The sequence below is a fragment of the Cyprinus carpio genome, chromosome A14 (assembly GCF_018340385.1).
Source record: "Cyprinus carpio isolate SPL01 chromosome A14, ASM1834038v1, whole genome shotgun sequence".
In the NCBI taxonomy this organism is placed as follows: domain Eukaryota; kingdom Metazoa; phylum Chordata; class Actinopteri; order Cypriniformes; family Cyprinidae; genus Cyprinus; species Cyprinus carpio.
The window spans coordinates 21,248,012-21,260,309 of NC_056585.1; the positions used below are offsets into that span (position 1 = coordinate 21,248,012).

The 12,298-nt window shown below is 35.4% G+C and overlaps 1 protein-coding gene across 1 annotated transcript; it reads left to right on the top strand.

The window, feature by feature from the left end:
• Positions 1-2,460: 2,460 nt before the first annotated feature.
• LOC109095701 (zinc finger CCCH domain-containing protein 15-like) lies at positions 2,461-7,999 on the top strand. Its single transcript, XM_042770199.1, has 10 exons — positions 2,461-2,670; positions 3,291-3,392; positions 3,490-3,598; positions 4,310-4,462; positions 4,680-4,771; positions 4,874-5,059; positions 5,171-5,317; positions 5,482-5,601; positions 7,074-7,212; positions 7,605-7,999. Exons 1-10 carry the CDS (start codon positions 2,596-2,598, stop codon positions 7,790-7,792), a joined length of 1,311 nt encoding a protein of 436 aa, XP_042626133.1. The 5' UTR covers positions 2,461-2,595; the 3' UTR covers positions 7,793-7,999.
• The last annotated feature ends 4,299 nt before the right edge of the window (positions 8,000-12,298 follow it).

Below are 12,298 nucleotides of genomic sequence, written 5' to 3' on the forward strand. Positions count from 1 at the left end.
CTTGATGATTAACAAGATAATTAGTAAAGACACAAAAAAAACAGATTTCATAATGACCATTATTATTTATTAATGTTTGCGTTGCTATTTTCCTATCATAAATGGTCACTTTCAAGACAATGATGTTAATAAAAAACTGCCTTATGATAGTAAAAGAAATGATAGAAGAGTAATATAAGATAGAGATATAGGAAGGACACAACATGTGAACATTTTGATACATTATTTTGAAATATCTGTAAAATATAATGAAACTGAAATCTATTAATCTGAAATATTTATGAACAAATTAACACTCCAAATTATTTCATGCAGTATATTACAAAATATGTGATGGGGGCATGGAAATGACTCTGACATAAATAAATGGGAGATGGTGATAACAGCAGGATGCTGCCTTTGTGAAATTAAATTCTGTACTGTAAAAAAAAAAAATATATTTACAAAGGAAGCTCAAATAAAAAAAAAATAAAACATCTTTTTAAAACTACAAAACAAACTTACAACATTCCAGACAACATCAACAAAATCCATTCATACATTTAACCACCATTTAATATAATGGATGAGCAGATCCATTTCTGTAGCTGTGATTTCCATTGTTACTCTAGAGTGTGTTTATCTCACCTCTCCCTGTTGGATTTCTCACAGAGAGGAGTGTTGCAACAGAATACCATCCGTCTGCTGAATCAGCAGAATAATATATAATGAAAAAGGTGTGACAGAGCTGCTTAGCACAAGACTTCTGCTTTGATTAAACTGCATCAGACTACAAACTAAAAAAAAATAAAAATCCAATAGAAACAGAATCAACAAATAAAAATGCTCAGTGTTCAGACCAGACAAAAACTCAAATGAAAAGTGTTTTAAAATTCTTATAAGGCTACTTTTCTTTCCAAGCACCTCCAGTTCCTCAAAGCTCAAACATTAGAGTTTGTGTGAATATCTGAGGTATTTTTGAGACTATCAGCTAGATATTCCTCTAAAGCACCCAAGGCCAAGTTGACTAATGGAAGACTCATCAAGTCGCCTCTCTATTTGCTTTGGATGGGAGGATCTGATATGCAGCAGGAGGAGAAAGAGCAGTTGCTTGTAAAAACTGCCAGAGTTAATGATGGCTACTTACAGCAGGGTGTCCATTTGTGATTAGACACTATTCATCACTCCGACAAGGGGAACACATTTGCTGTGATGTTGATAAATCAAATCAGCTCCTAATGATAATGCTCGAGGGGCCTTCCTCTTCATTTATAGGTGTGCTTATCATCTAGTTAATCTCACAGAAACCTCTCTCCATCCCATAAATGACGTTACTTTTAATCATACATGTTGCATACAAGCATCCCGCTCAAGTCAGTGATTTGGACATCCACATAAATGTTAAAATGCCAAGTTTATTTAAAGATCCCTGTTTTTATACTCTCCTGTAAAATATATATTTAAAAAGTCTTTCTAGTTTAGGGGGACTGATCATTTTCGTAGTTGTAAATAATACAAATAATATCTGAGAAAATTTAATTTTTTTCTACTTAAAAATTAAGTTTAATTGAATGTGCTTAATTTTTTAATTTAATCCCTTCTAATTGTGAAACAGATTTTCGTGCTGTTTACTACAGTATAAAAAATTATTTTGCGAAGTTGCAAATAAAACAGATATTGGACTATGATTTACAAGAAAATACTATTTCCGTTTTCCTACTTCAAAATTTGACCTTTAAATTAATGTGTTACTTGATCTTTCTTGTAATGAATTTTTAAATTTACTAGGAATTTCTGAGTAAAAATGGTTTTTGACACCAACTTTTTTAGTGTACTGTGTCTCTTTTTATAATTTTATAATTTATAATATATAATTGTATAATTTTTTATATTTTTTAATAATTTTATATTTTATAATTATATTTTTATAATATATTTTTTAGTGTTGAAATTATATTGTCATACCAAATTCAATCTATAATAGATAATGCATAAAAAATGTGTTTAATAAAACTTTTTCCAACAAACCTAACAATCATATTGTCAGTACTTATCTAATTACTATGATGTCAATCATTTAAAAAAGTCATGGAAAATTGAAAGTGATAGAAACACAATTTTGCCAGGACAGCAAAGTGAAAAAAATAAAATAAATCTAAATTAATTTATTTTTATTTTTAAGAATTCAGGGTTAATTAAAGTGTATTAAAATGTTAGCTCTTACCCATGCTTAACCAATTTTTTTTTTTTTTAATAAATGTAAATAAATGAATATTATTACCATCAAACATTGTTACCCCCACATGCAAAAAAACAAAAACAAACGAAATCTACTTGAAGGCTGATCAAGAACTTATTTCAGTACATATTAGATGAAACGTAGTTTGTCACTGGAAGAAGTCAACTATGGTCCTCAAATCACAGAAAACATGAACAGCATTTTCATCAGCAGCACGCTAGATGGCGTTGTTTTAGCACGTGCGCTCACATCTTGCGCGCCCGGACATCCCAGAATGCATTGCGGCTGCTAGTGCGGTTAGCCTACGCTTGCCTGTGAACATACGGCATTATACACACGTCAGGGTTTCCTCAGTTTTATAGTTTGTCTTAAGCGATATGCCTCCGAAAAAACCAGCTCAAGCTGCAGGCAATAAGAAAACCCAAGAGAAGAAAAAAGAGAAGATCATTGAGGTGAGATTTGCGGCGTTTTAGCACTCATGCTCAACCCTGGGCCTTGTGCTCTGATTCACCCACCAGCGCTTTTCTGAAGCTCCTAATGACATTAAAAGACTAAAATGAATGGAACTACATGGATAATCAGTTCTATATTTATTTAGTTTAAACTGTCATTCTGATATTGTCAACGTAGTGGTGAGTAAAGAGGAAATGACGATGTGAAATGAGCCAAAGTCTACTGCTAGTTTGCCAGATTCAGGCTGTGTCTGAAAACATAATGAGCTGTCCATGTAGACAGCATTTGTAGTCATTATCGGGGTCATTTGAACGTTTAATTTGAAAAAGTCACAATGACTAACAGAGTCAGGTTGCTCGTTAGGTTTTGAGCCACATCCTTAGTGATCTGGCAGTTCTTATTTATGTACCTAATTTGTTATTACCCAGTCTCGTTTGTGGTATATAGGAATATTCATTATTGAAACAATATGCCAGTTAATTTTGTTCTTGTTTTGTAAGCATTGCATGCTGTTCTGTTACATTTAATCATCTGATTATGAAACCTATTTGATTTGATGTCTGGCCGTTTTTAAAATAATGATGTGATTGTTACTGTGACTTTCAATTGTTTCTGGCAGGATAAAACCTTTGGACTGAAAAACAAAAAGGGAGCTAAACAACAGAAGTTTATCAAAGCTGTGACACAGCAGGTCAAGTATGGACAGCAGAATCCACGACAGGTAATGATTGTGACACTGATTTTGGTGTTTTTATCTTAAGTTTGAATTCCCAAGCCAGTGCCCCAACGGTCTGCAATGTGTTTTGTTTTATTTGTAGGTTGCTGCTGAAGCTGAAAAGAACAAAAAGAAGGATGACAAGAAAAAGGAGTTGTCGGAGTTGAATGAGCTCTTTAAGCCAGTGGTGGCAGCTCAGAAAGTCAGCAAAGGTAACTGGTCCATCGAATAAGGGAGAAAACTTTATTTGAAACTGTTCTCTGAATCATGCACCTAATTCAGATCATCAGGGGTGCATTTCCCAAAACAGTGTTAACCAGCTGGTCGTAATCAACAAAGTTTAACGATTCAGTGACTCTTTCAAAACCAGAGTTTGCAAACAGCATCGCAAACAAATTACAGCTTTCGACCTGTGGTTAGAAGCTAATTTCTTGTTGCATGCTTAAATAGATCAGTGCAATCTATATTTTTCTAGTTTGGCATAAAAATAAAAGGACAGTTTTTTTTTTTTTTGAAGAGTGCTTTTGAAGTTGAAGCAAAACAACAGAGAACAAATATAGCAAGGTAGTCCTAGATGTCATGTTTATTTACAGCTGTAATGTGACTAATTTTAAACCCAAACTGATTAATTAGCTGAAGTTATTACTCCATCACCTCCAGATCTATATTGTTTAACCGCTGTTAGTTAAGAGATGAGTTATGGGATTGTTGTACGGGAAACACACCCCAGTGCAACTCTGTATTTTATTGCCGACTGTATACTTTACTTTGGTCTTAGCTTGGTTTATGTAGCTCTGTGGTGAATAGAATTGTCCTGCTTTGGAATGATTACTGCCCATCTGTACATTTTGCTCTTCTGTTCTATTCTTTGTTTTTGTCATCTATGATGATCACTTTTATGATTTTTCTGTTTTTCGTTTCAGGTGTGGATCCCAAGTCTGTGCTGTGTGCTTTCTTTAAGCAAGGCCAGTGTACCAAAGGTGATAAGTGTAAATTCTCTCATGACCTCTCTTTGGAGAGGAAATGTGAGAAAAGAAGCTTGTATGTGGATGGCAGAGATGACGAGCTGGAGAAAGGCGAGTCCAGTAGTATTTCAATGAGGCTTCATATTTAGCACAATATTATGTACAATAATACATTTGAAAACAAATTAGTTATCATGTACTGACAAGGTTTCCATTGGATTTTGGAATTGACATAAGTGGAGCTATTGCTTCTCATGTGGTTGATGGAATTAATCTAAAAAATAACATTGGTTGCTTTATGTAGTAATTTAGATTTTTGTAATTGCAGACACTATGGAAAATTGGGATGAAAAGAAACTTGAGGAGGTAGTGAACAAGAAACATGGAGAGGCTGAAAAGAAGAAAGCAAAGACCCAAATTGTAGGTTCTGGCAGGAAGTTTGCACTTAAATCGTCTAGATATTAGCATTGATGTGATTTGACCAGTGAATCAAAGAAATTAATAAATAATCTTTATTTTAAGGTGTGCAAGTATTTCCTTGATGCTATTGAAAACAACAAATACGGCTGGTTTTGGGTTTGTCCTGGCGGAGGAGACAACTGTATGTACCGCCACGCTCTCCCTGTGGGCTTTGTTCTGAAGAAAGACAAGAAGAAAGAAGAGACGAACGAGGAGAAGATCTCGCTGGAGGATTTGATAGAGACTGAGGTGAGAAGGAAGTGAAGAGTGTTTCAGAACATGGTTGGGAAGTAGCAGTGTCATTGAGTCTGATAGTTATCTATCACAATTGTTGTTATGATCAGCTGTTCTTTATTGTAGCGAGCTTCTCTGGGAGCAAATGTCACCCGGATTACTCTTGAAACATTCTTGGCCTGGAAGAAAAGGAAAAGGCAAGAGAAACTGGCTAAAGCAGAGCAGGACATGGAGAGAAAGAAAGCCGACTTCAAAGCTGGCAGAGCATTCGGGGTGAGTGAAAATCATGGCACTGATATTCCTGTTTGTCTGATCGATTAAAATACTGACCTCAAAATAAAAAATAAAAAAAAGATGTTGAGGTCTTTTAAAGTATTGGGCATTAAAAGTCCTGGTTCTTCAAGACTCTCCTCATCTCTTGCTTTTATGTCCTGCAGGTCAGTGGAAGGGAAGTGTTTGAGTTCAGACCTGAGCTTGTTGATGATGACGATGAGGAAGCCGATGATACAAAATACGCTGATGATGATGATGACGATGATGCTGAGGTTTATAACGAGGTGTGAAAAAAATACATCTTATATATTATAATATTTATATACATAATGCACTATTACCTAATATAAGCTATACAACGCACGCATAATTATTAGGCATGTTGATATTCTGATGATATTTTTTTTCCCAAGCACATTTTTACCAATTCCAAACCACATCAATCTTAATAACTACTATTGTCCAGGAAGACTGGTAGAGAAAAACTCCTTATTCAGGAGTGCAAAATTATTAGGCATGTTTTCTTTTACTGAGAAATTGAGCTTAAAAACTTTTTAAATTTTTTTTTTTTAAATCGGCATGAGGAATATTAAAAACTAATGCAATACAGAAATTGCAAGGTTAAGGCATGACCATTGGACAGCAAAATGCTCACTGGGACATCAGGGTCAGAAAAAAAACAGGTGGAGAAGAAAAGACGCATTTTAACTGCAAAAGTATTAAGAATTAATGTAAAGAATTAGACGCAAAGGAAACATTTAGTCTCCAGCACCACCATTTTCCAGTACTGCAACCTTCCTGGAGTCTCCAGAGTTATAAGGTGTCAGGTTCTCAGAGACTTTGCTTGGGTTAAAGATCCAAAAAAATGACCCTCACGTAATAAGAATAACCTGCTGAAGTCTTGTGAGATACATTAAGACTAATTTTTATAGGCTTTATGAACAGTTAAGTTGAGAGTGACTCTTAAAGAACCAGCACCACATCCTCTTGCACCACTCTTTCAAGAATTTACCTTCCAGAATCTGGCAGTACGTTTTAGGAGCTCATTTTTGTGGTGCTGGTCCTTCAAGAGTCACTCTCACTTTATCCGTTCATAAATCCTATAAAAATCTTCATGTATTTCCCAATACTTCAGCATGTTATTCTGTTAGGATTTTTAACCCAAGCAAAGTCTCTCAGAACCTGACACCTTATAATTCTGGAGACTCCAGGAAGGTTGCAGTTCTGGAGAATGGTGGTGCTGGAGACTAAATGTTTCCTGAGGGGTTTGCACCTAATTCTTCACATTAATTCCTAATTCTTTTACAGTTAATATTAGTCTTTTCTTCTCCACCTGTTTTTACTGACCCAGTGAGCATTTTGCTGTCTAATGGTCATGTCTTAACTTTGCAATTTTTGTATTGCATTCGTTTTGAATATTTCTCATGGGGATTTAATAATGACTTTTAGTCTGAGTTAAATCTCTTTTTTTGGCTCAGTTTATCAGTAAAAGAAAACATGCCTAATAATTATGCACTCCTGAATATAAGGAGTTTTTCACTTCCAGCCTTTATGGACAATTAAATATCACTTGTATATCACACAAAATCAATAGTACTTATTAAAATTGATGTGGTTTGGAATTGGTAAAATGTGCTTGGAAAAAAATATAATCAGAATATCAGCTTGTCTAATTTTTGTGTCTGTTGCATGTAATACTTTATTGTGATTCAATTATTTCAAGTCTTTAGCATTGTTAACATGATTGTCTCTTCAGGTGGAGGAAATGGATGAGGTTCAGGACATTGACATTGCTAGATTCATCCTTAAAGAGGTGGATAATGCCGGTATAACGGTGGCGTCCGCAGACAGGTTTACTGCCAGAGCTCCTCCAACACATGACACAAATGAAGATGGTGAGATGCTTATGAATATCTTCTTTTTGTGTTTTATTTTGTATGCTAATTTGTGAGGTTACTGTCAGTACAATCTTGTTTGAAAAGGCAGGCAGAGAAGGGTAGAATGATAATATGAGAAAAAGAAAGAAATGGAATATATATTTTATGTATTTCACTATTTTCTACCCAGCTGTTTTCTCTTTTAGTTTTTTCTTGTTCAAATCGCCCAATTAACTTGCTGACCAGATTCAGAACCACTGCTTTACAGTTGTCTATATTAATGCTTTAGTCTTCACTACCTTAGACTAGTCAACCTTTTTGTCTTTAATGAGCGTAATAACTCGCAATCAGGTCACAGTTATCCATAAATGTCATTCTGACATCACTGACCTTTTGTTTTGTCTCCACAGATAATAAATTGAGCGAGGCGTCAGGCGGATCTGTGGAGAACGGAGAATACTGCGAGGACCAGACGCTGGAGGACGGAGAAACCAATGAGGAAGAGTCAGAGGCGGTGCCTGTAGACGAGAACCTCTTCACCGGGGAGGATCTAGACGAACTAGAGGAGGAGCTCAACACACTGGACCTGGACGAGTGAAGACTTTGCATTATTCATGAACTACACATGGCTTGATGTGAATGACGATATTTTCACAAATAACTACCACCAGAATTGCCATGTCAGAAGCTGCTCTGCCTGCAATATGTACCCTCATCACTTGATGTCCCGGGACGCTACAGGAGAGACTGGAGTAGATGTGGCTCTTGTTCTCTCTGATTAAAATTTTTTTTTTTTTTTTTTTTTTTTTTTTTTTTTTTTTTAAATTGCGTTTTTTTTTTTTTTTCACAGTCAGGTGAGGGTTTGGTTCTTCAGCAGGAACATACTCCAAATATTTATGAGGCTGTTGATTATTTGATATTTCTGCTTTCTCTTTTGGAAGATTTGATTAAATCACTCTTTGTAGGGTCATGTCTATGAAATGATCCAGCATAAATCCTCTATTGGAATCTGGTTTCCTCCTCTCTGCTGTTGAAATGTTGCTGTAATGAAAACAAAGGTTCAGTCGATCGGGCTCATTTCAGTTTTTAACTTGTAACCATCTGCATGCCTGTATCAGGATCAGAATGTAAAGGTGAATAAGTGTGATGCTGACATTCAAGTTTTCAATAATCAGTTGATCAGATTGAGTTGTCGAATGTGAAGTCTCTCGGATGCAGATGTGGCATCTGGCCTTACAGAAGGAAATGTGGATGACGACATCATTACTAGTCAGATTTGATTTTTGAAGTGGTTTCAAGAAGTGTGAGCGAAAGAGGTGAGATTGTGAGATGAACTAGTAACGTGTCTGTCCTTTTGTATTCAATTGTTTTAAATTGCCCTCCCACCAACACACATTGTAAATAAAAGGATATCAGATACTGGCTTTGAGTTGAAATGTCTAATTGTAACTTTTGATTGAGGGTAGGTTTATTTAAGCTTAACCGGAAAAACTTAAACATGCAGTCTGGTCTAGATATGGACTGCTTTGTCCTTTATCAAAAAATGGGTTATTACATTGTGAAATGTGGGTCTGCAACAAACCCAAATACATTAATTGTTACCTGAATACAGATATATATGTTATGCAGTTGTGCCGTTATTAACACATGGTGGCGCTGTATCACTAGTTCCATATGAAGCTTAAGATTTTAATAATTACATTTGCCTGGAATCACAATGGTTTTATGACACCTTTCACTCCTCCCCAAATCATGCTGGTGAAAACTGATGCCGTTTGTCGTGATGTCTCCGAGATGTTTAAAGGGTTACTCCACCGCAAAATGAAAATTTTGTCATTAATCATTTACACCCATGTCGTTCCAAACCCTTAAAAGCTTTGTTTTTTCTTTGGAATACAATTTAAGATATTTCGGATGGAAATCGGGAGGCTTGAGACTGTCCCATAGACTGGCAAATAAATAAGTGTCAAGGTCCAGGAAAGTACGAAAAGCATCGTCAGAATAGTGCATCTGTGGTTCAGCTGTAATGTTATGAAGCGACGAGAATACTGTTTATACACCAAGAAAACAAAAATAACGACTTTATTCAACAATTCCTCTCCTCTGTGTCTCTCCATATCAGTGTAGAGCCATTTTGGCGATTCTGAGCAGTACGCACTGCACAGATGGTGTATGCTCTTCTGTGTCAGCAGCGCTGCGCTGTTTTCATTCAAACCAAAGCATAAATACACGTAAAAAAAAAAACGTATCCTTGTTGCGTGGCTGACACAGAAGAGCGTACGCTGCCTGGGTACTGCTCAGAATTGCCAAAATGGCTTTACGCTGTTTTGGAGAGTCACAGAGGAAAGGAATTGTTGAATAAAGCCGTTATTTTTGTTTTCTTCATGTACAAAAAGTATTTTTGTTGCTTCATAGCATTATGGTTGAATCACTGATGACAGAAGGACTATTCTGACAATGCTTTTCATACTTTCCTGGAGATTGACACTGTTATTTATTTGTCAGTCTATGGGACAGTCTCAAGCCTACCGGTTTTCATCCAAAATATCTTAAATTGTGTTTCTCGAAGATGAACAAAGCTTTTACGGGTTTGCAAGACATGGGGTTAAGTGAATAATGACAAAATTTTCATTTTGTGATGGAGTATCCCTTTAAGCAGTGGGACATCCCGCAGCTCCACCCAAGCTAGACTGTCTTTAGAATCCGCTTTCTTGTTAACCAAAATACTGATGAAAATGTTGAAGTACATTTTCATCAGTATTTTGAAGAAAATGTTGAAGAAAATGTTGAATACATTTGCAATGTCAACATTGCAAATGTATGTAGAAAAAATAATACTGCAAATTAGAAATTCACTGGCCATGTTTTTAGAGGAAGAGTAAACCTACAGTTGGTTCAATTAATAAAAAGTTTAAAAGAACAGCATTTATTCAAAATAGGAGTCTTTCATGACACAATATACACTACTGTGTTCACAAATTTGGGATCACTACTTCTTTTCTTTCTTTAAAAAAAAAGAAATTACTTATTCAGAAAGCATGTTAGACTGATAAAAAGTGATCAAAGTAAAGACTTGTTTGGAAAGATTTCTGTATTTAAATATTTTAAGTAAAAACTTTTTAGTCATCAAAGAATTCTGAAAAAAAGTATCAGTTGCCAACAAAATATGAAGCAGCACAACTGTTTTCAACATTGATAATAAATCAGAATATTAGAATGATTTCTGAAGAATCATGTGACACTCAAGCCTGAAGTAACAGCTGATGAAAATTCAGCTTTGCATCACAGAAATTAATTATATTTCAAACTAGCCTATAATAAAAATTTAATTTAAATTTCATCACTGTTTTTTTTTTTTTTCTTCAGCATTTTTGATCAAATTAATGCAGCCTTAATGAGCAGAAGTGGCTTCTTTAAAAAAAAAAAATTCTTACTGATCCCAATCTTTTGCCCGGCACTGTATATTGATCATCAGTAATGCCATTTGGCTTTTTTTCTTTCATTTTAAATGAAATGTAAATCAGCAAATATGTATTTATTTGATGCATTCCGAAAATACTGATAGATTTTATTCCTGTGGGCTTTGTTCTGAAGAAGGAGGAGAAGAATGACAAGATCTCACTAGAGGATTTGATGGAGAATTACTATAATTACTCTGGAAACATTCTTGGCCTGGAAGAAAAGGAAAAGGCAGGAGAAAAGGACTAAAGCAGAGCAGGACATGGAAAGAAAGAAAGCTGGCAGAGCACTTGGGGTGAGTGACACACTGATGTTCATCCTCTGTTTGCCTGATTTAAAAAAAAAAAGAAAAAAGAAAAGTGATTCTGGATGAATTGGGTATTTTGGCAGTGATGCTGTGGTCCAGGGGGTGGCAGTAAAACTTGTGCTCTCAGATCCTGTGGTTGCTGCTGTTGTGTCCTGGGGCCTGTTTCATAAAACAAGTATACCAAATAATCCAGGCTTATTTCAGTTAGTCTGATTTATTTTGTACCAAATCAACTGACAATAAGTCAGACTTACTGAAATAAGCCTGGCTTATTTGGTAAGCTTGTTTTATGAAACAGGCCCCTGGTTCTTCAAGACCCTTTCATGTTGTTTACTTTTGTGTAAAATGACACTCATCTCATTCTTTCATGTCCTGCAGGTCAGTGGAAGGGAAGTGTTTGAGTTCAGAGCTGAGCTAGTTAACGATGACAATGAGAAGGCTGATGATACGTGGGAATGTGGAGATGTTTATTACCAGAGCTCTACCCACAAATCACAAAGATGGTGAGGCGCCTCGGAAAATCTTTTTTTTTTTTTTTTTGCAGCGGCCACAGTGAGTTACTCCATGGTTTTTATAAGGCCATTGACCTGAGGATGGTCTACCTTCCTCATCACCTAGGGCTTTATAGTCCTTGTAAAAAAAAAAAAAATGGGGATACAGGAAGTTTGTTTTGATGGCAGACAAAAAATAAAGGCTTTTCCCTTCTTTGGTAGATTGTATTTCTGAAACATGGCTCCAGCTGCTGAACTGAAACAGTTTTTAATACACAGAAATATTGAAAAGGTCTAACTTCTCTCTGTCTCTGAAGCTAAATAAAATATGGCAGAGAGATTTTTCCAACCACAACTCTGGACCATTTCCCATAGTAAGATAATGAGCAAATGAAGAATAAGTTGCTTGTATAGTAATACTTCAAATTTTACCATAGTTTTTCATTGTTTATCAACTTTAGTATATTAAAAATGAAGATGTATTTCAAAGCTTGAGTGTGGTTGTGAACAGTAAATTTTTCAAGAGCAAGACAATTTCTACAAAAAAGGGCCAGCCATGAGTTAAACATATTGTTAAAGACATCTTCATCTAAAAAGATGGGTAAGCTGAGTCTGAACTTCCTGTCAACGACAGTGAGTGTCTCAAACTGAATTGATCTCATAGTCAAGGTTGGTCATAACATAAATATATAATAGAATACTTGTGTGGTATGTTGTAGTGGACTGTTTTTCTTCATTGCAGAAGACAATACACAGGTAAGATTATAAACTCAATATTTAATTTACATGTATTTATTTACTAGGTGAGTGGGGGTCATGTACAGTCATCCGGTCATTATCACAGAAC